The following is a 26,044-nucleotide window of genomic DNA, read 5'->3' as shown; positions in this document are numbered from 1 at the left end:
CACAGGAGGATCAACTGCAAGCTGCAGAAGGTCTGCAGAAGGTGGCTTGGGGGATGGGTAGGGCTCTTGTTTGTTAGTTTTTTCTGTTTTTATTTTTCTACCCTTTCAGGAACAGCTGTAGGCCATAGTTTTCACAGCAAACCCTGCTTTTGTGGGAAAAAGATCTGGGATTCTCTTCATGGGGTCTTTCTCTTTTTAAAGTTGTCATTCGTAAATATTAGCTATATCTAATGGTGGGTTATGGCATCTTCATGTGCACATATGCACACACATAATATTTTTTGAACATATTAACTCCGTTCCCGTCTTCCCTCCCACTCCTATGCCTACCCAACTTCTTTCCTTCCCAAGTGGACCTGATAAGTTTCATTACAGCCACTTATGGGGACATGGGTGAGGGGTTATTTAATGGGCAACTTATCCACGGCTACACCACTGAAGACAATGTGTCTCCCTCCCTTAGCAACTTCACTGCCTGGAGGTCCTCAGTTGGGTAGGGTTAAAGGCACTGTTTGCTAGGGGGACAGAGTCATGAGGCCCCTCCCCCGATGATCTAAAACTGCAGATCTACTCCGCACCTCGCCCTAATCTGTATAGCTGACAGCAAATTAAAACAACAACAACAACAACAACAAAACAAACCTCAGTATAAATCATGTTTAATCTAACTCAAGAGGGAACCAGAGTAACATTATGGGTGCAATGTTAATGAGAAAAAATTAATTCTTCATTATTTCTGTTCTTCCACTATTCAAGGGAATGTGTTTAGATATTTTAGCTATCTTTCCTGGCAGCAGTGATTAATGTGGCCAGCAGAACAGGAGTGCTGGCCAGAGTATGAAATCAGACCATGCGCAGGCTTGTTAGGAAAGGTAATTCTGGATCCATTTTTCTTCCATGAATCAACAATCAGATAAAATTAATTTTCTCTCTGTGTGTGTATGTGTGTGTGTGTGTGTGTGTGTGTGTGTGCTTTGTGCTGGTCAGAGCCATCTGGAGGCGAATGTGCCTTACAAATGACTTTGCTACAGTGTTTCCTAGCTGCTGTTTCTTCTGCTCTAGAAACGTCTTTCTGCTCTATTGCTTCCTCTGCATAGAAACCCAGTGTCTAACCCTTCTGTAACCTTAAGGTCCTGATCCCAAGGCCATGCTTACTAGGATGCCACCCTGGTTGGTGATACTTCCATGAGAAAATATTTATCTATTTGTTTGTTTGTTTGTTTTGTTTTTGTTTTTTTCCAAGACAGGGTTTCTCTGTATAGTCCTGGCTGTCCTGGAACTCACTTTGTAGACCAGACTGGCCTCAAACTCAGAAATCCACCTGCCTCTGCCTCCCAAGTGCTGGGATTAAAGGTGTGCACCACCATGCCCGGCTTATCTATTTCCTTTCACTATTCAATGCAAACCCGATGAAGACCTGAGATGTCTCAACTATAATATATATATAATAGTTGAGACATCTCAGGTCAGGTACTATAATATATATATATATATATATATATATATATATATATATATATATATATATATATTATAGTACCTGACCTATATACTATAGTATAGTAGCCATCCTATAGGCCCTGGAATTCCCCACTGAACACAAAAGACAAAGGCTTGGCTTGTTAAGCATATGGTGGGGTTGTCACTGATGAAATGTGTGACTTCCCTTCTGTACCTATGTTCTCAACGGACCCATGTTCCCTGAGTGATGAGGAGGTGTTCACAGCTGTGGGATACTTCCTGGAACTTACTTATAATCTGCATGCTGGTCAGGTCGAGTCGTATTTTCTGGAAACTGGAAAAGCCAGCAGCTGTGTAGTCCTTCCGGCAATGGCAGTCATCTCGCCGGCTCCCATTATAGGGACATTCTGTTGGGTTGTGCAATCTAAGCCGTGGAGACAGCATTCTGGTAAGAATGGGATGGTTTTCTCTAGGAAGCTCCAGGCATCTAAGGTCTTCAGGGACAAAGCCTCTTACCTGTGACCGTAAACTTCGGAGAAGTTCTCTGAGTCACCGTGAGCCAGTGTCACATACTCCTTGGGATAGTCAGAATTCATCCCTGCACAGAATACCTGTAAGAGACACAAGGAAGGATCCAAGAGAAGTACTCAGAAGGAGTGATGATATTACCACGAAAACATTCTGCGAACAATGACTCAACAACAACTCAACACTCACCTTTAGTGGCTTCCCTCTGACAGCCAGGAAATACTCCCCATCAACACTGGCGCTGTTGAGTTTTTTTACCTCCTTGCAGTTCTGGGGTAGCTCACCTAGGAAACACAAGTAGTAAAAATGGACTAACTAGTCTCAGATGTTCAGTATTTACCAACAGAATACTCACTAACCACCCAAGAGGTAGAATCAAGAGAGAAAGAGCATGGTGGGGAGAAGAGAGACAAGGAAAGGGAGACAGCTCAGTCAGTAATGTGTTTGCCAGACAAACATGAAGACTTGGGTTTGGACCCCAGGACCCACACAGAAAAGCTGGCTGTGGATGTGCATTGTGTGATGTCAGGGCTGGGGGTGGAGACAGAGGACATGAAGGTCCACTGGCAAGTCAGTTTGGTGAATCACTGAGTTCTAGGTGCAATGGGCAACTTTGTCTCAACAGGAAAGTGGAGAGTGATTGAGGAAGATACTGAAGATCAATCCTTGTCTTCTAAAACCTTGAGCATACAAGTGCGGGCATCCACCTCCCACATCACACAGACATCCAGAGAATTACTACATCTCTAAAAAGGATGGACCAACAGATGAACGGAAACGTTTGTCCTCCGTGACAGACAAAGAAGGCTTCAGTTGAGAGACTTACAGTTATAAACATTGCGGCAGGTTTTTCTTTCTTCTGGCTTTGTATCAGTGGGACATAAGTGGCTGGGCTGGTCTTCATTAGTTAAACACTGCACAGATCTATGCATGACTCCTATGCCGCAGGACACTGAGCACTGGAGGGAAGAGGAGAGTCAGCGGGTGGCTCTGGAGCCTGAGAGATAATGAGCATCTGGTGACATGAAGCTCAGAGTCCTGGGCTGTGTAACATATATTTACATATATACGAAACATACATATATACATCTCTCTATATAATACACATTTCTATATAAAACACTGATATACATGGGCCTTACTATAGTTATCTATACACTGTCCCTCATTTAAACTGCATAGTAACCCCATGAGATAGTACCACCATTACTCGTTTTACAAATGGAAGACTTGGGCTCTGATTAAGGAATGTGGTCAAGGTCCTCATGAACTTGGGGTTCGAATCCTAATGACTTTCATCACACCACACACTTTTGCCTGAGAGCTTCATAGCCCCGACCCAGAAGACTGTGGCAGCTGGTTTTCCAAACATACTCAATGTTGACTTCTGTTTTGTGTCCTGAGTAGACACAGTTCTCTCTACAGAAACTGACTAAAGCTCAGTGTCTTCAACAATGGAAGCAACCAAAATGCATCTCTTGTAAGATGTCAGATTCGAAAGGCTTGTCTGGGAAAAAAAAAGTGTAGTAAAAATGTAGGAAAAAATGGGAAAATGTAACATAAAACCAGCCGCAATAATCTAAATGCTTTTGATATATTTACTCATTTCATCTTCATTGCCGTCCAGTATATAAATGAAAAACTGGAGGACAAACCTTGGCAACTTGCAGTTTCCTTGGATGAAGCAAGATGAATTTTTAGCTATTTGGACTTAACCAGGTCTCTTTCTATCAGCTGTGCTAAGTTTTAAGCAGGCAGGAGGGTTCAGAGAAGGTTTGAGATTTCAGAGGTGACAACCCAACCCCCCTACTTACACTGCCCCAGTTGCCAACTCTCCAGGTGGCCGAGACAGGACAGTCCCTCAGGTAGCAGGGATGGACGCTGGGCGGCTGGGCGCCTGGGCAGTTCACTGTGGTTTGGTAGCTGTATTCATAATTCTCCTTGCCGGTATAGATCTCACTGCAGGAGACCAGCCTTTGCCTGTAGCCCTTTCCACAGGTCACTGAGCACTGAGAAGAGAGGAGTTGAGAGGGGATGTTTCAGAGATTTCCCATGGCGGTCAGAGAAGGCCGCCATTTTCCACACCAAGTTTGCTCTCCTGAGGAAGCTGCAGAATGCTCTCTCTTACCCATCTGCTCATCTCAGGCCACAGCAAGCTTCACAGGACACTTCCCAAACAATGGCTTCCCTGGGCAGGCATTTCAAAACCCTTCTTTCTCTGGGGCTCCCAGAGAAGGAAAAGATAGCCATCTGCCACCAACACCCACCTCCTTTCTAGACCTCTAAGACCACATCAGAAACCCATCAAATGTGGAAGGGAAAAGGAGCCTGCAGTCGACTTGTGAGTCACACTCTCAGAGGTCCCCTGCTCTCTGTGGGACTCTGTTTTGTACATCCATCTTCCCCCCAGTTTCTCCTCTCCCCCTAGCCACCAATTAGTATTTGGGCACTAAGCCACCTCTCTGCTTTCTTTTCTTCTAAAGCATGTCATTGCCTACTCTTATTTTAAGTATATGGCAAAAGACGAAACAAGAAGATAATGACAGGCCAATATCCCAGATGAAAACAGACACAAAAATTATTAGCTAAATACTTGCAAACTAAGTTCTTAATATATCAAAAATACCACTTATCATGATCAAGTTGGCTTCATTCCAGAGACACAGAGATGGTTTAACATATGTAAATCCACAAATGCAATTCATCACATAAATTAACTCAAAGACAGAAACCAGGTGATCCTCTCAGTAGATGTAGAAAAGGCCATTAACATAAATCCAAAATCCATTTGTGATAAAAGCCACAAAGCGTCTATGAGTTGAGGGAACACACTAACGCAATTGACCTATAGCCAAACTCATTCATTGGAGAAACTCCAAGTGTTTCTTCTAAAATGAGGAACAGGAGAAGGCTATGCAGTCTCTCTACTTGGTAGAATGCCTGACGCCTGAATTAGAGTGATAGATAAAAGAGAGAAATAGAAAAAGAAGTAAAGACATCCCTACCTATAGACAAGATGATTCTACACATTAAAAACTCCAAAGACCTCACCAGAAAACGCTGCAGGCTGATAAAATCATACAGCAAGATGGCAGGATACCAGATAAACAGAAAAATTAGTAGCCTTCCTGTATATCAGTGACAATCATGGAAAGGGAAACCAGGAAAACAATGCTGTGTACCTCATCCACTAGAAACAAACCAACCGTGAAAGAAAGCTAAGAAGGCAGGAGAAGATCTCCACAGTAGAACTTTAAAGCACTGACAGAACAAACAGAGGAGGATGTCAGAAGATGGGAAGACCTCTCATGGGTTGGATTAATATTAGGAAAATAGCCATCCTACCAAAAGCAATCTATAGATTCAGTGCAGTCCCCATCAAAATGCCAACGTCATTCCTTGAGGAAATAAAGATAAAAATTCATGAAAGCACCAATGAGCCAAAGAACTCCTTAGAGAAAAGAACAATGCTGGAGGAGTCGTCATGTCCAACTTCGAATCATACCAGGGAGCCACAGTCAACATGGTGCTGACACAGAGCCAGACAGGTAGATCAATGGACTAGAATAGAGCAGTGGTTCTCACCCTTCCTCATGCTGCTACCCTTTAACACATTTCCTCAGGTTGTGGTGACTCCCAACCATAAAATTACTTGTTGCTACTTCATAATTGTAATTTTGCTGCTGTTATTAATCTGATATGCAGGATACCTGATATGTGACCCCTAAGGGATGGCAACCCACAGCTTGAGAACTGCTGGGATAGAGTGTATACGTATACAACACACAGCTCTAGCCTCAAGATGTCAAAAGTACACATTAGTAAGATAGCAGCCTGTACAGAAGATGGTACTGAGAAAACAGCATTTTTATGGGTTAGGTGAATGAAACTAGACCCCCATCACTCCCTTTGCACAAAATCAAATCCAAATATTTCAATGACCTTAATGTAAGACTCTAAACTCTGCAACTAGTATAGGAAAAATTAGGGGAAAAAAACCACATTCCAAAATATAGACATAGGTAAAGACTTTCTGACCAGGAGACCAGTCACTCAGAAAATAAGTCAACAATCAGACCTCATAGAATTAAAACATTGTACAGCAAAGAAAACTGTTAATTGAGTTAAGGGGCAGTCTATAAGATGGGAGAAAATGTTTGTCAGCTATACATTTAACAAAGGATTACTATAAAAACATATAAAGAATTTAAAAAATTTTAAAAAACTCAAACAAATCAATTAAAAATGGCCTCTAGATCTGAACAAATAATTTTCAAAATAATAAGTATTGTCAGCAGAGTGGTGCCACATATCTTTAATCCCAGCAATCAAGAGGCAGAGGTGGGTGGATCTCTGAGTTTAAGACCAGCCTGGTCTACAAAGTGAGTTTCAGGAAAACCACTTTGCAGAGAAACCCTGTCTTGAAAAAACAACCAACCAACCAACCAACCAACCAACCAACCAAACAAACAAACAACCAACCAACCAACCAAACAAACAAACAACCAAACAAACAAATGTAACAGCCTGTAAACATTTAAAAAGTGTTCAGCATCACTTGCTATGAGGGAAATGCATATTAAAAGTTTGTGAGTTCATCTCTCCCTGTCAGAATCCCTACTATATGTAAACAAATACTGGCAAGGGTATAGAAATGGAAGCAGCTTACTCACTGTGGGAGGTAAACTGATGTTCCTACCATGGGAATCAATGCAGAAGTTTCCCCTAAAATTAAAATCTAGAACAACCAGATACTCTGTTCTGGAAATATAGCCCTAGAACTCTATATTCTACTACCCAGATATTTGCATATTTATTGCAGCTCTATGTACAATAAATAGGGATGGGATCAGCTTAAGTGTTCATCAACTGAAGAATGGATAATGAAGATGGGGAGCAAAGGCTGGAGAGATGGCTTCTCCTTTTTTTTTTTTAAGATTTGTTTATTTATTTTATGCATGTGAGTATACTGTTGCTCTTTTCAGACACACCAGAGGAGAGCATCAGATCCCATTACAGATGGTTGTAAGCTACCATGTGGTTGCTGGGAATTGAGCACAGGACCTTTGGAAGAGCAATCTGTGCTCTTAACCACTGAGCCATCTCTGAAGCCCTGAGAGATGGCTTCTTGATTAGACACATGCTCCCACAGAGGGCCTGAGTTTGATTCCCAACACCCACATCACAATCATCTCTTTAACTCCAGTTTTGTCATACCTGACATCCTCTTTTGGCCTCATTGAACACTGCACTGAGGTGCACAGCCTCGCACAGACGCATACATATATACATAATAAAGAATAAAATCTTTAAAAAATACAGTGCACATACACAATGAAACTTAATCCAGCCATTCTGAAACATGAAATTATTAAATCTGCAGGAAAATGGATGGAGTTGGAAAACTGTCTGTTCAGTGAGGTAACCCAGACTCAAAAAGTCAAACACTGCATGGTCTCTTTCATTTGCAGGTCCCAGCTGCTAATTTCTACATAGGTATGTTTATGTGGGAGTGAGTATGTGGGGAAGCCAGGAAACTAGAAAAGAGACCATGGTGGGGGTGGGGTAGGATGGTTGAGAGTGGAGCAGGGGAGAGTACTAGAACTCCTGAAAGCAGTTGGAGGGATACTGGGGGGCGTGGCTTAAGTGGAGAGGGTGGGCAGAGCAGGGAGAGGAGAGAGGATGGTTTGAGGGGTCAGTGAAAGCTAAGGACATATAGAAAAGTTGCAAGTGTGATAATTGGTAAGCCAACTAAAAAGTAAAGCTAAAAATACAAAGCCTAAAAACAGCTTTCTGAATAGGTGGGTAAAGTTGACCTCACAAACCACAGATTAAAAACTGAAATCTCAATGATGGGGTGGGCTACCTCCCTGTGACCTTTTGGTCAGGGAGATTTCCAAGACCCGCGCCCTCCTCTCCACCCGCAAAGTAAAACAATACAGGCAATCGTTGCTGTGGTCGGTTGCCACATAACTATGGACTAAAGACACCATACATTTTGGCTGCAGGGCCTAGGGAAACCACGCTGGCATTGGGCTGGAAGCTTCCTCCCCTTTCCACCGTGATGGAATGTGCTCTGCAGGTGAGGAGAATTGCCAGCAACAGTTTTACTCAGACACTGCCCGCTTGCCACTTGGGCATCAGTGGACGTGACGCGATGTCAATTGCCTTCTAAATAATTACATTTATGTCCCTGGCTTAGTGCAGCTGTCAGCTCTGGTGAGAGATGCTTCTTCTTGCAGTAATTACAGAGACTCATGACTGGGCAAAGCTGAAAATAAGACTGTTAAGACTGTTAGGTGTTCAGCCACAAATAAGACATCCTATGGCCCCTTCCACGGCTCAGGTAAGATTGTGGAAGACAGGGCAGAACGGAAGGAATGTAAGGGCAGAGGATGAGGGGAGTTTCTTGGAACCTTCTGGGCATGGTATGGCTGTGGCACTCTTGAGTGCACAGAAGCTCTGGTGACCTGTATTAGAGTTTCAGGAGATTGAGCCAACCAGCTTCTAGTGATGTAAAGGAGGAGGAGCTCACAAGCCCCGCCCCTCTGAGGAGCTGTACAAAATTAATGCTTGGTCGGAGAGAGAGAAACATTTTCTTCAGTGGTGTAGCCCAACATTTACTTCTGTAAACAACTTCTCACCCACACTCCTGTAAGCAATACTGAGGAAACTCTAACCGCACGCTCGCTCACGCTCGCTCACGCTCGCTCATGCACGCAGTAGAAGAGGGATTAGCAGAGAAGGGAATCGTGGGGATAGGAGAGGGCAAGAGAGGCTCATTGGATGAAATTTTCATAGTGATGCCCATTATGATGTATAATTAACATATGCTAATAGTAATAATAAATTAAAGCTAAGTTACAGCCCATGGCATTCAGATGACACTTCTAGGCAGTGGCATTGAATAAGTGCCATTCTTTGTAAAGGCGCTGTGCAAATGCAGAGTAGGCTCAGGCTTCTCTATACCTCTTCCCCAGACCTCGAGCTCTGCAGGACATGGAAGTAGCATGTCACATGCATGTTATGGTTTTCAGGGGAGAAGGACCAATATTCATTCATCCTTGAGGATATTTAAAAATCATCATGTCTGCCTGGCATCTCTTGCCCTGTTGCTTTAAGCCACTCCATTTTCTTTTTCTTTAGCCTTTCTGGGCGGGCCTTGAAGAAATCCTAGCAACAAGCTAGAAGAGAGTCAGCCAGAGGCATGCTGAGCATCCCCAGCCCTCCCTCCCTCCCAGCTGGCTGGAGACCTGGAAATGGGCCATCCTTATTTCTTCCTTCTTTGGCTGCTGCTGCTCACATGCTGGAAGACCCAGCTGACTCCTGGCCAGGGCACTTTAGGCTACTCCAGTGTGTCAGTGTAGAGCAATGTTGACAAGCTCTGCCTAACTGAGCTGTGGGTGTTCTAGAGGGTATGACCTCATGCCTTCCTGGTCTCAGTCTGTACTGACTTCCCTAGGGCTATATCCAGAGAAGGCAGATGCTGAGACCCCAGCCCCTAGAAAGCAAAAGCAAAAGTGGCGTGCCCGATAGCTGTACATCTCAAGGAGATACACATTTGCTGATGAACCTGATCCACAAACATGGTCAGAGGCCTTGAGACCCCTGAGAAGCACCCAGAACAACTCGACACTAAGGGCCAGTTGACAACAGTGATAGGAAAGAGTTGATGGCTTCCAGCTCCTCCCACGCTGCTAGGCCAGGGTTTTGAAGCTGTGTGGTCAAGTAGACTCCACATGCTGTGGCCTTATGTGTAAAGCTCACCATGGGTAACTTTTCATTTGTCTGACTTGACTGCAACAACAAAGGAAGACAAACACACGTGTGTTCACCAGGACTGTATTTCAGGCTTCCTATTGAACTCACACGTGTTCCTTACAACTCCCCTTCACGTATCTGTCCTAGGCCTGACACACTCAGGTAGGGCGAACGCTGAGCAAAACACAAAGAACTCTGCCAAAGCAAAGTTCTGAGTGGGGGAATGCCTTGCAGTGGCTCCTAGCATCTTCAAGCACAGTTTCTAGGAGCTGTTCTTGGGCCAGCCTCTCCCTTGCAGCCCCTGGCCCTGTGCTGTTGTCCTTGTGCTTGTCCCCAAATCTGTTTCCAATCATTTGCTATAAAAAATATGCAGGTTTAATTTCAATCTGTAGCATACTTGAAACCCCGTGGAACTGTGGGAAGCTATGTTCCAAAAGATGTTCTTCGGGGCCTGAGGAGACATCCCAGTGAGTAATGTGCTTGCTGTGTAATTAAAGGGAGTTAAGTTTGGTTCCCAGAACCCTGGCAGAAGAAGCCAGCAGTGGTGGCATGCACATGAAATCCCAGCACTCTGAAGGCAGAGATCTGTGGATCTATGAGGCTTTCTGTCCAGCCAGCCTAACCTACTTGGTGGCTTCTAGTGTAATAAGAGGCCTGGTGTCTAAAACTGGCATACATGCACACAAACACTAAGCCATGATCTCTCTCATCTGTTGATGATTGAGGTTTCATTAAGGTCACAGACAGGTATATCATGACTCTCAGAAAGAGACCAAAAGTCTCTCAGCATAATAAAGCCCCAGATGAGAGAATAACCAAGCGGAAGACGCCAGTCTTGACTGAGTGGGAGGTACAGCAACCTCAGCCAGAGGAACCAGAGCCAAGAAGAGGAGTCTGCTAGGAGGTAGAAGGCTGGAAAGACACAGAGACAAAGAGACCTGTGGATGGACAGAAGGAGGGTGGCAGGGAGCTCCCCATCTTGAGAGCCAGGGGAGGTGAGTCTCTTGAAATAGCTAGAAGCTGGAGCCCATGTCTGACAAGGAGCAGAAGAACATAGGGATGAGAAGAGAGGAAGTGTATCCAGGGACCCTTCCCACACTTCCCTTGCTGGGTCTGAGTGCTTAGAAGCCTTGCCTCAAGCCAGTCCATGAATTTTCTGGACACTCATCTGGACTCACCTGTTCCTGGCCAGCAACTGTATAAATGCATATTCTAATGTTTCATCTTCACTGTGTGTGTGTTTGTGTGTGTATGCATGCGTGTGCACACATGATCATGGGTATAGATGTAGCAGCTAAAGTTCAATGCTGGATGCTTTTTTCCATCACTGTCTCATAGTTTTTGAAAGGTTTCTCACTGAACTTTGAACTCACTGGCTAGGCTGGATGGCCAGTGGGATCCGGGGAGAACTCTCTGTTGCTGCCTATAAGCTCTGGAATTGCAGATATGTGTTGGCATGCCTGGCTTTTCATATGAGTCTTGGGGGGTTGAACTTAGGTTCTCATGTGTACACAGCAAGCATTGTATCTACTAAGCCATCTCCCTTCACTGTTTAAGGGCTCTTCTTGCTATCTGGAGACACGTGAATCATGGCAGAGCAGGGCCCTTTACTCTGGAACTCTAGACTTCAGACATATAAGTGTGTTCTGTGGTCAGGTCCAGTGCACTGTCCATCACTTTGTAATGACCCTGGACACCACCTACCAGATACCAGAAATATCCCTCTGTCATAGCTGTGACAACCAGACATGTCTCCTAACATTGACAAATGTCTTCCAGTAGGACAAAAATCAGCGCCGTAGAGTACAGAATGGTGGGGCATGGTTGGAAAAGACTCTTTGGACCGATTTAAGTACAGACACAGTTCAACACACATCAACTATATCATCTAGAGGCAAATGCTCATGTCATTTAGGGGAGAACTTTCTGGTCTGTATGGAGAGACCCTATGCAAACATGTATGTTACCTACCATCTCTGTCCCCTCTACTGTGAACCAAGGTGTTTCCACTTTGAATCTGGGTGGTCTTTTTGGGCAACTGTAATGCTTCTGAAGTTTAGATCTTTTAGTACTTTAGTGCTTTGAAAATACCAATAGCTGAAGATCAGATAATCGTGCTGTCATTGGTATTGTTTTATTAATAACTAAAGGTGTCTATGTAGGCATTGCCCTCAGGGGCCCATAGTGGAGAATAAAGGCTTGAGAGTCATTAGATATCACAGAACATTCTTTGGTTTTGCTGGAACCAAGGTGCTTAAATGGACAACCCATACTGGGCTTGCAGGAAACATTTGGGTTTGCTTATACAATGGTTTCAAATAAAAATGTTAGGCCTCCTTTCCAAGTGAAGAGACTACATACCAAAGCCCAGACTTCTGTCCTCTTTTTTGAGAATTCCAGGTGGGGAATGGTGGATTCATGTTTGTGTACAACTATTACTACCAGAAAAGAAGAGTGTCTGGTCATATGGACCAACTTATTACAGTCCCTACCTCTACCTAGGTAATACCTACCCTAAGGTATTATCTTTATTTTTTTTTGTGTGTATATGTGTATGTTTGTATACGATCTGTGTTTGTCTAGGTGTGCACAAAAGTTCATTTGTGTGACTGTGGTGTGCACATGCCACAGGGTATGTGTTGGTGTTGGTTCTCACCTTCCACCTTGTTTAGAGACCAGGTCTCTATCTTGTCCTTCCTCTGCATACAGCAGGCTCTGTGGACCACAGGGTTATAAGCATCCCCTTTCCTTCACTTCCCATCTCCCACTAGGGGTGCTGAGGTTACACATGCTCAAGTTATGATGTCGAACTTCTACAGGCTCTGGGGATTTGAACTCAGGTCCTCATGCTGGCACTGTAAACACTTTTATTCACTCAGCTTTTTCCCTAGCCTCAAGATACAACCTTCTGCTGTCAACTAAAGGCGTCTTATGAATTATCAGTCCCTGTTATAATTCCCTTTTTATCACTATTAAAAGAAAATCAAGGTGACTCACAGAATGCAGAACTCAGGGAACTTGGCATTGGGTGAGAACCCATGATTTTCAGAAGTAGATCTGGAAGGTAGGTTTCCTGTCCCATTATTCTGCTGCTCCTACACTGAAGGCACCACAGATTCCCCAGAACAGTACCTCAGACCATTCTCCTGTGATCCACACGTACTCGCAGGGCTGTAGGCTGCAGCTCTCACGGTCTGGAGGCCGCTGGTCTGAGTCACAGTGTGTGCTGTGCACCTCACTTTGGTCCTCTGCTACGCATAGCACCTGCCGGTACCGGGAGCCTTCACCACATGTCTTGGTACACTGCAAGAGACAAATGGGGTGGGGGTGAGACGAAGCCTCACACAGCTCCAAGTCCTTATTCTTTCAGTCAGTCTGATGGCTTAGCTAGACAGCTGTTAAAGTGCGAGCTCTCTAAGTGTTGACTGTTTCTATCTAGGCTCCTGACAACTTTATCCCTAGCATAGGGGCAGGTTTCCCATGCATATCTGTCTGAATGAGGAAATGAAAGGGTGAATGAATGAACACCAGGTTGGATGAGGCTTTTTTGTTTGTTTGTTTGTTTGTTTGTTTTACTTCAACAGTCGCTCAAACATTGAATCTGTGGCCAGGGATGCAGAGTAGCAGTGGAGCACTTGCTTAGCCAGTGTAAGACTCTGGGTACACTCTCTATTACTGACAAAAACAAAAACAAAAACAAAACATAGGAAGTAAAGGAGGAGGGGGAGAGAAAAATTGAGAAAGGGAGGAAGAGAAAGATATGAAGAATGGAAGGAGAAAGAGAGGGAGGAAAGAGAAGGAGAACAGGAGAAGGAAGGAAGTATGAGGGGAGACAGAGGGAAGGAAACACCAGGCATGGGGGCACACACCTTTAGTTCCAGTGCTTAGGAGGCAGAGATAGGCAGATTGCTGAGTTTGAAGCTAGCCTGGTTTATATATAGCAAGTTCCAGGACAGTCAGGGCTACACAGAGAAACCCTGTCTGAAAAAGAAAAAGGAGGAGGAGGAGGAGGAGGAGGAGGAGGAGGAGGAGGAGGAGGAGGAGGAGGAAAAGCAAGGAAGAAAAAGAGAAAGAGAGTGGAAGAGAGAGGAGGGGGAAGAAAGGGAAGGAGAGGAGAGGCAAGGCAAGGAGATGCGAGGAGCCTGAGGTCTGGCTGGTGACCTGCTCTCAGCTCTAGTTTCCCAGCAAATATTCATCCAGTTCCAATTGAAAGTAGGTCCTGATGGCCAAGGGTGGCCATAATCAGGATTTCCCTCATTCTCAGGAAGAAGCTATTTGAGCAGGAAGGATAGAGAGTAAAGGGTGACAGCTGGGCAGTGTGACAGAGCAGAGACGATCTTTTCCAAGTCTTAGTTGAAGAACTGGAACAGTTCGAGCCTAAGCCACTTGCCCTGCCACACCTGATTACTCCCATGACCCAGCAAAGGAAAACAGAACTGGTGGAATGTCTTTTTCCAACAGCAAACTCGACTTGGAAGGCAGACTTCTGTCATCTGCTTGGTCACCAAAGCCTGCCCAAAGCTTTGCTGTCACTTGGCATTCTAAGTCTGGACTACTCCAGAAAGCTGCAGGGGAGAGGCTGATGCCTCTGCCACGAGAGCTGCAGGGGAGAGGCTGATGCCTCTGCCATGAGAGCTGCAGGGGAGAGGCTGATGTCTCTGCCACGAGAGCTGCAGGGGAGAGGCTGATGTCTCTGCCACGAGAGCTGCAGGGGAGAGTCTTTTGCCTGGAGATTGGGTGCCTGTTGCCCTGGCTTTTAGAACATCAGCAAGCTTTGGGTGTGTTGTTAGCATTCTGCCCTTCCGAACTCCTCATTTTAAGCTCTGCAAGGAGAGTACAGAGCCCTCTTTTTTATGCGTAATGGCAGTGTCTTATTTATGCCTTCTACTGCTGTGAAGAAGCACCATTTCCAAAACTGCTTCCTTTCTTGCAGAGGAAAGGGTTTCTTTGGCTAACACTTCTACATCACTGCTCATCATTGAAGACAGTAAGGACAGGAACTCACTCAGGACAGGAACCGGGACACAGGAGCTGATGCAGAGGTCATGAAAGGGTGCTGCTTTTACTAGCTTACATCCCATGGCTTGCTCACTCTGCTTTCTTATAGAACTCAGGACCACCAGCAAAGGGTTGGCACCACCCATGATAGGCTGGGTAAGAAAATGCCCACAGCCTAATATAAACAGATGCACTTTCTCAACTGAGGTTCCTTGCTCTCAAATGACTCTAGCCATGTTAAGTTGAGATAAAACTAGTCAGCACAGGCAGGAATTCTCTTTTATTTGCTTTGCCTCAAAGGCAATTGAGTTTGAGACACAGCTTCACTCTGAAATGTCTTCCCCAATGTGCCCTCTATCTATTATATGTGTGCATGATTTAAAAATGGAGGGGGAGGGAGGCACAATACCAGGGCTAAGAAATGGCTCAGTGGTAAACACATTCTGCATGCAAGCATGAAGACCTGAATTTGAATTTTCAGAACCTATGGAAAAGCTGGAGGAATCGTGTGAGTATCTGTAATCCCAGCACCCCTGTGGGGTAAATGGGAAATGGGACAGGAAGATTCTGGGAGCTAGAGAGTCATCTAGCTGAGCATACACAACAGAGAACAACTCAGGGTTCTCTCAAAAAAGATAATGTTTGTCTTCTGACCACCTCATATGTGCATGTCTCCCAAATACTCTCATTCATACACAAGAATGCACATATGTATGCACACACATGCACATACATCAATAATGGAAAAAGAAAGAACCGTTTCTTAAACCTGCCATCTAACCATCTTACAATGTCAATTCGATGACCCTGAATGCAAGGTTGTGCAGCCCTTGCTATGATCCAGTTGACAGAACATTTTCATCACTTCAATCTGTCTCCATGACGCTGTCATTCATCTTGCCTCCCTCTCCCAGACCCTAGCAACTATGTCCATGCTTGCTGTACCCATGGATTTGCTGATTCTGGGGATTTTACATTCGAGACCCATCCAGTATGTGCCCTTTTCTGTTAGGATTGTCTCACTTAGCACAGTGTCTCCTAAGTTCTTCCAACTTGGAGCATGTCTTAGTACTTCACCGCTCTTCAAGGGTGATAGTCCAATGTGTGGATATGCCACACCTCATTCATTCACTCCTCTGTTAATGAGCATGTGGTGGTTGCCCTTCCAGCTACTGTGAATGAGTCTATTAGGGACATTCAGACAGCAATGCGAACACTCGATTTCAATTCAAGTAAGTCAGTTCCTAGCAATGAAGTTGTTAGAGCATCTGACAGCACCTCCATCTTTCATGAGTCATTGTTCTTTTAGGGAGCAAAAGATACATGCTTGGTCATCCCAGTAGCTTTATCATTGGATTCTTTAAAGTCTAGTTGCTTGGAGGCAAACTTTCATAGCTGGCTTGTAACCAATCCATTTCTAGAATCACCAATATGACCTGAATCCCCAATATGATGAGAAGACACTAAACCACTTTAAACTAGTGGGAAGCAGCCAGCCTGGTTCCCTGGTTCAAGCTTTAGGATTTAGGAGTTTTGGGCTTTCCTTGAAGTAAACTGGCAGCTAAGAGGGAGTTATAATGTTTTGCTGAACATTAAGAACCACACAGACCTCCGAAGAAGGAACCTTTACCCACAGGGGAAAAAAAATTCTTGGAAAATTAGGTCTTAGGAACATCAAAATCACAGCTAAATCTAAACGAAATCCTGCCACGTCCAAGTACATTCTCACTAATCCATAAGGCTCGAATCAGTGTCAGCAAGTAACAGCTCCCAGCAGAAATATCGGGGCTCTTCAACAGCTTCTGCTCATTAAGTATTTTCTTCCCATCTTGGAGAATAGTTAACTCTTATAAAAACTGTTTTGACAGGGGCAGGGAATTGCACTGAGAAAACTTACCCAGAATAAAACTTTCTGGGAAATTAAAATTTAAACCAGGTAAATAATTGACTTCTTTCATGTTCTGAAAAGCATGTGATGAAGGTTTTTTTTTTCTCCTGGAAACTTAAGTCTTAGCAAAGTCATGGGGAAAGTAAATCCAGCCCATGCTATTGGGGTGCTTCAGCTCTGGGGTGCTTCAGCTCCGGTGAATGCTACCTCCCTTCTTCTCAATAATCCACAGCACCTTTTATCCTGGAATATCATCAGACTGTTCTAAGAAAATGGAACTTTTGAGCCACTTCATTTAAATTTGCAGAAAGTTTTCTGGGTTTTCATTAAGGTTTCTGAGTTAATAAAGCAACAACCAAATAAATGGCCAGCTAACAGCACTAGCCTCTGTGTATCTCAGCATGACTTAGATGCAGAAAGGAAATAGTCACAGTGCCAGGTTAAACAGGCTAGCACATCCATTGTCCTGCAGGGTGCATGCCTTCCCGGGTGCTGAAACTAATTGGAAATAACTTTCAAAATTGGAGGTCAAGGAAGACCTAAAATAAATCCCTAAGGTTCTATTTTCCTTCAACAGGTTGATTGGCTTTAGGTTGATGGCCTAACTAGGATCACTCAATGCAACCCTTAAACATTATAATAAACACATATTTTGTCATGATTTCCTAACCATGGGAAAGAACACTGGACATTCACAGGTTCTGCCTTTAAAGGACGTTTCCCCAAGGATGACAGAATTTGTCATTTCTGGTATCAGATTACTGTTGTTGGGAAGCACATGGGCAGATGAGTCTCAGACCCAAATGGAGAAGTTAATAACACTGAGTTGCCTCTGCTGGGTTTCTATGTCCCAAGGAAAGGTAAGGACAAATGGATTCATTTACTGTTGTTGAAAAGAAAGAGCAGCCATTTGTGTGGAAAGGGGAGGCAGAGACACTCCTGTGGAGGTATTCTTTAACTCTCAAGTCTTTCACCTGACTCACATTTGCAATGGGCACAAACCTGTGTTGTGAATTAGAAGACAGCTTGACGGTTTCTAACTCTGTGTCTGTCCTTGCCTGACAGCCAGGGAGCCAGACACTCTCAGCTTGAGGCCTCACATGCTCCTTAGGTAACCACTGAGGCTTAATCCTAAGGGTCCCTTGAATAATCATGTAAGTCCGCATGGATTCCAGAAGAGATAATGTTACTGAGATAGAAGCCGTGTAGTAGGAAAGGGGAAGGAATTGGTTTCCTAATGATGCTGAAGGGTGAGTGTGGCAGCTGATGAAAAGGGATGAAGGAACAATGAGTTACCAGGGCCAGAGGAGGGACTATCTCAAGATTTAGTAAGGATGGAGGTGAGCAGCTACAGCCTGTGTCAGGGTGAGGATTACAGCAGGTAGGGCTTGCACTTCAGTTTTTCTCACCTTATCCTTTCTCAGGATTGCAGGGCCTGACACCAAGGTCCTCCTAGGGTAACCAAGTACTCTAGGCTCCACCACTGACTTATTACCCACTCAGCTCTTTTTGGGACAGGGTCTCCCTATATAGCTCTAGCTGGCTTTGCACTTGCCACCCTCCTGCCTTCTCATTGCTGGAATTGTGGACATATGCCATCAGGTATAGACTTTCAGATGATAGGATTTAAGGTTTGGGGATTTTAAAACAAAGCAAAGCAACAACAACAACAACCACCCCCCCCCCCCCCAACTCCAAAATGCTCCTAATGTCCAGCTCCTGGTACTTTTCAGGTGACTGAATGGGTAATAAAGGGTTAAGATCTAACTCTGAACACAACTAAGCCCTCTTCACTCCCTGCTGTAAAGACCATGAAAATCTTATCACTCAACTGACCAAGGAGTTGCTGCTCATTCCAATTGTTCTATTCTAAGGAGATGAACTTGGGAATCACCCTGCAGCTGAGTACAAGAAATGCTCTTAAACTTGAAATATGCTCAAAAGGGGCCCCGGATTCCTGTCCTGGGCCAAACAGCAACAGATCGGGCAGTTCTACAAAGTCACAGCATGTTCATGGCCCTGTGACAAGAAAACACAGCAGCTGCTCTTCCAGAAAGAACATTTGCTAACTGATCCAGAAGACGCTGGACTGCCTTTATTCTTCAGTTGAAGAAGCAGGCACTGCCCATACCCCCACCCCTGAACCCCCTACCATCTTTCGTCCCTCCATTCATAAATTCAACTATTCAAAAGTATCTTACATGCTGTAGGGACTGTGCTAGAGGCTGGAGAAACCCTGGAAAATGAAGTCCCTATCTTAAAAAGCTGACAGTCTTTCTCATTGGCACAGAGACAGACATCCTTCTGAGCAGACTGGCCTTCCTACCATCCTTATGTCAGAGTAACCCAAAGGCACAGAGAATCTTGGTTTTAAAAGCAGGTAGGAACTGCAACCCAGAAGAGTGTGTAATACATTGAAACCAACTCTCCAAGAGGAGGCTTGTGACACCACCACGATGGGACCAAGGACATACATAAACTCTCACAGTTTGTGTTCTTGAGTTCAGGACTCTGGGCCTCAAACTCCTTACATGCAAAAGCTCTGATGGGTTAGCCTATCTCAGCCTCTTGTTTATTCACAATAAGTGGGATAAAACAAGATTATATCAAAGAGTTAAGGAAGTCACTTCATGTAAAAGTACTCATCAAATGCCTTGTTCATGGCTTAGTAAATGCTATGTTCTCTTATGCTTGGTATCACCAGTGTGGAGCCTCTGACGTGGACAATTCCAAGAGAAGCTCCTCACTAGGTACCCCATAGGAAAAGCTCTCCCTGGGATTGTGCAGCTCACAATCTTTGCAACTGTGGGAAATATCCCCGATAATCATCTCAGGGAGAACACGTGAAAGTTGGGCTTCGGACAGATTCCCCGGTTGTTTCTTAATAGGAGAAGGGTGTCATTTGCTCCTGGGCCTAGTAGGAAATGCACCTTGATAACTGACACTTAAGTGTCACCAACCTTAAGTGATGTGCCCCTAGAACATAAGCCTGTGCAGGGATGAGGTCAGGTCAAATGGCAGCTGAGAGATTGTGAGAAGAGACCAGAGGTAGACAGGAAGAGAGAAGGTGATTCGGGGGAGGCTGGGGGATGCTGCATTATGCAGTGAGCACCCCTTACTGTTTGATGAGAACATCTTTGGTCTCAAAAGTAGTCCTGCCGAAGGCAAGTGTGACTGAGATGCAGGGCTCTGCTGTGGTTATTTAAGATGGCTGCCCAGTGGTTTTCTACCTCCTCTCTGAGCCTTGGTGCTATGAGAACATCTCCAGTAGGCTCCCACTGTGCCTTGTACGTGGAGAACACAAAGGGTTTGATGGGGCCTGTTTCTCCCTTGCTGCCTTGAACTTTACTCTCCCACACCAATCTGGTTCCTCTTCAAACTCTCCTCCTTGGGAGAAAGCACATTAGCAGAAGGGTAAATGCTAGAACCTGTTTTGTTTGTTTGTTTGTTTGTTTGTTTTTGTTTTTTAAAAATCACTTACAGAGCTCATTCTCTCCAAGACTATGGTTAAGCTCTGCTAAATTTACTATATATAAGCCCCATCAGGCCATCTCCTCAAGTCATTGTTTTCTTCCTCACCCTCTTCCTCCTCCTCCTTTGAGACAGGGTCTCATTATGTAGCCTTGGCTGGCCTGGAACCTATTCAGATCTATCTGCTTCTGCCTCCTGCATGCTGGGACTAAAGACATGCATCATCACGCTTAAGTCTTTCTATATGGAGCTTAATAGCAATATTTGAGGAAGGATTTCAAAAGGCCCACCTGCATAGCCCATGCAAAGCTAGAAGCATTGAGGCACATTTCTTGTGTGATTTTCTACCTTATGGGATTCAGAAGGAATTGGGAACGGAGCCTGTGGTGCTCGTGATTGGCTCCTGAACTCTCAAATGCTGGCTGCAGCATAAGCAGTTAGCTTTGCCTTGTCTATGAGTACTTTCTCACATATTGATCTTTGCGACAGAGACACAGAGTTCATTATGGAGTGAAGATCAAGGTGGAGAAAACAGACAGGGATGAGTCTGAAGTAGGAATCCCAAAGATAGTCGAAAGTCTCAGTGAGTCAGAGAGATGAGGTAACCTCTTCTTTGTCTGACCCAGCCAGTCCTGAGACAGCAATGGGTGACAGGTTAGTGTCCTTTCCAACTTCCTCAAAACAGCTCGACAAAGCTACTACCATTCCCATCCTACAGATGGCAAGCCAAGACTCAGAGAGATAAGAATTCTTGCTCTGAGTCACCGGGCTATTGATGGCACAGCTGAGATAGAGACCACAGTGATATTATTCTAAGCATACAAGTTCCTGATAACTTATCTGGCTCAAGTTCAAATAATCTTAAACTTAACTGTGTTAGGTATTGTCCCAGATACTATCTGACAGAAGCAAGAGAAGTCTAGAAGGAAAACAAGCAACATGACCAAGCAGATGGAGAAGGAAGTGTTCCTAAAGAGATGAACCACTGTAGTAAGGAATGGATCCATCACTAGGAAGGAACCAGGGAGAGCAGGGCTGGGAAACCAATCCCAGGGGTGCAGAATACAGCAGGAAATCATAAAGATGAGAGATATCAAACAGGGTCATGGGTGGCTTCCTCAAGCTGCTAGATGTGGGGCCCTTGGACACCTGGCAAAGTCTGTCTGAACCTTAGTTTTACCACCTAAAACTAAAACTTAACTCACCTCATCTAGGAGTCATCCAAAATACAAAGTGAGAGGATGGACAGAAAGCTCCCAGCACAGCCAAGTGCAGAACAATCATCCTCAAACCACGCTACCTTGGGTTGCGAGCCACGCTCAGTGCAGGCGGCTCCTCCATCTTCCCTCTCCAGCAGTGTGCATCTTTTATGTCATTCCGGGGTCAGCAGATCTGATTTGACTTTCTAATTCTGTCCTACTCTTTCTATAACCTAGCATTCTGTTCTGGAAATTGGGGTTACCTCCCCCTAATGTCTTATACCACCTCTACCCTCCTCCCTCCCCTCCCCCCAGCAATGGACTTTCCAGCACACACACTTAAATGTCTGCTAAAGTCAAGCATTAACTAGTGGAGTAGAAGAAAAATAAGTCCAGCATATTTCTGTATTAACTCAACAGTTCATGTGGATTCTACCATGGGTAGAATTCTACCCATGGAAATTCTACCCTGATTAATGAGTGTTTCACACGAGAGCCCATTTTCTCTCCCTGACGGTCAATGGCACACGAAAAGGGAAAAATACAGAGTCAGCTTTATCTCAAATACTTGCAGGTTACGGCTATTCAAATGAACACAGGCTAACCAAATCCAAACACACATTAAATGTTCTGCCCATCATCTCCCCTCCTGTGAAGTGAAAGTTGAATGCTTATACTCTTGGCCTGAGGCATGTCAAAGCTTTTTTTTTTTTTTTTTTTTCCTTTCCATTTCAGTGACCCCAGCCTCTGGGATACTCAAGACCACAGGGAGAAACGCAAACAGGAATTGCCTAGAGCCTGACAGCAAACGCTTTGGGAAGGAGCCAGCAATGCCACTCCATTCAATGGCTTTGCAGGCTCCATAGGGTGTGGAGCTGATGCTGACAAGGGGGTGGAGCGACATGCAGGCTGGTGTGCACTTACTTCATGGCTCTACTTACTTGTTGCCACTGCTCTGCCCTCCAAGTGTAGAGAGGACATGGTGAGGCTTGGCAGACACGCTCCGACTCTGGTCTGCTGTAGGAGCTGCACTCACTCTCTCTGGCTGCTTTGTGTGTCCCGATCTGACAGCCCACATGCCTCTGCTGCACGCCTTGGCCACAGGACACAGAGCACTGAGAAGACACAGGATGTAAGTAGGCACTTCGGCTCCCTTCTGGAGGGCGGGAAGGGGTGGGTCACAGAGGAGGGCAATGCTTTCTTAATCCAATGATTTTCACAGCAGTCAAAAATGCTTTCTCATTTCCAAGGAGGGGGACACTAAGGCAAGTTCTAAAAGCACTGGTCACTGCCAGTGCTGGGCAGGGTGCAGGAGCCACAAGTGGGGAGGAATCAAAACTCTTAGGGGATGACAGAGGGAGGAGAGATTGTGGGGAAACACCACCATCCAGAAGTAATGGTGCCACATTGAAACAGACAAACGAAACACTGTGCATGACTTCCATCCTGGAAGATGGATGGCTTGGGAAAATTGGAAGATGCAGTTCTATAACATAACCCACAGAGAGCCAACCATTGACAATTAAGGCCATATAAGCAGAAGGACTTTCTCCTGCCCTCTTATTTTTCTAGTTTCTATTCCTGGAGACAGAACATTGCCTCTCTTGTTGTTTGTTTGTTTGTTTAAATCATGGAATTCACTTAACTATCTCTGCCTCCTTATAATCTCAAATGAATAGATGAAGAATAAAAGCTAATAGGGAAAAATAATTTCCTCGGGCTTAATGTTTTCAGCCCTTGAAAAAAATCCCATTAATCACGATGAAACATTTTGTTGACCACGTTGCAAAACACCAATTAACTTTCCCCTAAATTAATTTTTTAATGGTTTCCTCATTGCTGGTTGCATAATCTCACTTATGGGCAAGCCAAGAATTATTGTCTTTATTAAGATTTTGGCAGTCAGAAACCAAAGGCAACCTTTGATTAGAGAGAACTGCATAACACTGCACTTGGTTATTAAAGGTTATTAGCAATTTGGGGGGTGGACATAAATCAGTCACTATTAATTTGCCTGGTGTTGAGAAACAAAGTTGTCTGACATTCATGCCATGTAGCCAAAAGGAGGTCTTCTTCTAAAACAGAACCAGACTCTACAACTGCACACTTGTCCAATTTGCTTGTAGGGAAATTCAAGGTGCTCCGTGAAAGACGGAAAGTTTGTTAAGACGTATGTATACCCAAGTGGATGCTGCTGCAGCTTAGGCTCTTTCTTAGAAGGCAGCTTGGGAAACCCTATTGTTTCAGAGAAATCTATGCTGGAGAAGAGGCTCATAGCTCACATCAAAGGGCGCAGAAGACAATGCTTCATCCCAACATCGCTGCCATTGTTTGGGTTTAATTGGATTAATTGAATTGAATGAGTTTGTGACCCACAAGAAACTAGACTTTAAAGTCATTATGTTCTGGGAAGGATAAGGGGAGGACTCTTAAATACCACGAATGGCTTTGTCTCCAAACAACAGCCACTTAATGCTCACAGGGGCTATGCGAGTTATAATACTGGCTGCACTGGAAAAGGACCGGAGTAGAGTTACCCAGCAGAATGACAGAAATATTCAAGTGTCATTACAACAATCAAAGAGTTCTGGCTATTTGGATTTGGGTTCTTAAATCCAAGAATATACTTCTAGAACAATGTACAACAGAAATACAAAGAGAATAATAATGTGAACACATTGGAATTTGACACAAAGCTGGTAAGTTAAAAAAATCACATAGCGTTTTCACAACAAAGAAAAATGGGAAAGACCTTTAGAGTGTCTAGTACTAATTAAGTTGTTAAGTAAATGAAACCCCTTTGTGTATGTAGTGAATGGTGGTGGAGTGCATATCTATAGGCATGCATATGGTGGTCAGTATTCAATGTTAGGTTTCTTCCCCAATCACTCTCTTTTTTGAGAAAGGCTCTCTCACTGAACAGAGAAGTCACAGATTCAGCTATATTGGCTGGCCAAGAACAGAGATCTTCCAGGTTTTGCCTCCCTCAGAAGTGGGACTACAAGGACGTGTTGTCAGATTATGAGTTGGGTGCCAGGAATCTAATCTCCATCCTCATGCTGGCAGAGCATGTAGTTTCCTGCTGAGCTATCTCCCTAGATCCCCAACCTCTTTTTGATGCTATCACTACTAAAAAGAAGTACCTAGTGGGCAGTGAGGGTAAGGAACTAAGAGTTGTAAGTGTCTACAATTTAAACAATCACTTCTTACAATGTTTCATAATTCTGCATAAGACAAATTAAAGACACAGGGAACTTTTATCATACAATATGTTGCTCAGGCTTCTGATTATCATAACATCAAAGGCAACTTTGAACTAAGGCTTTTATTAATTAAAAACAATTACCATGACTTAAGTGAAGAGTGAAGTGCAAAACCTGCCTTTTTGGATAGTGCATTTGTGGTAATCTCTGCTCAGAACAGGACACACTACACCTGAATTTCATTCTCCTGCACTGGTTCGTGGAAGACAACAATTTATGTGCAGAGCCAGCCAGCTTTGCTTGATGAATTCTGACAGACTTATCCAGAATCCCTTAGAAAAGTCCTGCATTAGAAAGTCCCCAGCACCATCCTGGATCTAGTTATGTTCAGTGAATTGTTTAGTTCCAAGGCGAGAACAGCTGCACTCCCTTTATTAACGCACCCCTTCTATCATGTTGGTAGGGCCAATCTGTTTGAAAGGGTGTGATAGGGGATGCTTTTCATGGTCAAATGCTGAGCTCTGAACTGGGGCTTCATCTCCTTTAGCTCCCTGCTGTGCAGTGCTAGAATGTAGAAGTCCACTGGCTTAAGTGGAACCTGACACTTGACTTACATAGATTAAAAAAATAAAATCGGTGAAATTTCTCATGTTCGGGGAATCAATATATACCTGAAAAATGAGAAAGGATTTTTGTCACACAAATTCTTCTAGAATTATGCTGAGCTTGTGGTGGCATCGTTATTTTAAAGTGGGAATTAACTTGAAAATAGACATTATTTAAATTATATTAATCTAAATTATATAGTCACTATATACCTTTTTATAAATAATAATATCAATAAAAGGTCTATAAATAATATCACCTGTTAGACTTTCACTAAGTGCTACTGCATGCTCTCTACAAAGGTCTCAGCCAAGTGCTTCTTTGTTGCAGGGATGTCCTGTGCACTGTAGAAGTTTGGACATGATTTTCCTTTGTCCTATTAAACCCAGTTATGGGTCCCTCAGTACAAGATATGACATCTCCATCTCCAGACATTGCTAATTGTCTCATGGGATACAAAATTACCTCCAGTTGAGTGATTAGCAGTATGCTAAGCATCTTCTATAAAATAAGTTTTTATTTCCTTATAAACCTTTCCAATTGACATTCCATAGCTACAGCGAAGAACAAAGACAATTACCTTAGCTAAGAACAAAATGTGAATCAAAATCAAAGTTGGCAAGGAGATACGGCAAAGTCATTATGGAGTAGATTAAAACCTGGCTCCCAGTTTTTAAATACCGAACTACCGTGAGACAATGTTTTATACTATGCCAGAAAAAGTTGGAGTAAGAAGTTTATATTCAAACCATGCACCATCAATATTCATGGCTCAAATAAAACCCAAATAACCAAGAGACCAGAAAGTACTAAAGCAACTCCTAGGACCATCCCCTTAATGGCTCTAAGCGCACAAGGTACATCTTTCCCACTTTCTCCAGAAAACACTTGAAAAGCCTCCTGCAGAAAGCACCACAATCAGTTTGCCT

General features: G+C 44.0%; 1 protein-coding gene and 1 long non-coding RNA gene across 6 annotated transcripts in view; one reads left to right on the top strand and one right to left on the bottom strand.

Annotated features, from left to right (window-relative positions):
• Positions 1 to 26,044, bottom strand: part of Adamts9 (ADAM metallopeptidase with thrombospondin type 1 motif 9) — a 171,203-nt gene that overhangs the window by 21,795 nt on the left and 123,364 nt on the right. For 3 of the 4 annotated variants that reach the window (XM_085840276.1, XM_085840278.1, XM_085840277.1), the window contains 7 exons: positions 22,248 to 22,421; positions 12,883 to 13,053; positions 3,804 to 3,998; positions 2,816 to 2,948; positions 2,179 to 2,273; positions 1,978 to 2,072; positions 1,752 to 1,885 (listed from right to left, as the gene is read on the bottom strand). In XM_085840276.1, coding sequence (XP_085696402.1) covers positions 1,752 to 1,885; positions 1,978 to 2,072; positions 2,179 to 2,273; positions 2,816 to 2,948; positions 3,804 to 3,998; positions 12,883 to 13,053; positions 22,248 to 22,421 — 997 coding nt within the window. The remainder of the gene's footprint in view (positions 1 to 1,751; positions 1,886 to 1,977; positions 2,073 to 2,178; positions 2,274 to 2,815; positions 2,949 to 3,803; positions 3,999 to 12,882; positions 13,054 to 22,247; positions 22,422 to 26,044) is intronic. The other variant, XM_085840279.1, reaches the window with a different exon arrangement.
• The window catches only part of LOC115031310 (uncharacterized), a 28,770-nt gene continuing 25,078 nt past the window's right edge, over positions 22,353 to 26,044 (top strand). For both annotated transcript variants that reach the window (XR_015047590.1, XR_015047589.1), the window contains exon 1: positions 22,353 to 22,438. This is a non-coding gene — a long non-coding RNA (uncharacterized LOC115031310). The remainder of the gene's footprint in view (positions 22,439 to 26,044) is intronic.

The sequence above is a fragment of the Mus caroli genome, unplaced genomic scaffold (genome assembly GCF_978045245.1).
Source record: "Mus caroli unplaced genomic scaffold, Mus_caroli_1 scaffold_7, whole genome shotgun sequence".
NCBI lineage: Eukaryota > Metazoa > Chordata > Mammalia > Rodentia > Muridae > Mus > Mus caroli.
This window is presented reverse-complemented; position numbering and strand designations above follow the sequence as displayed.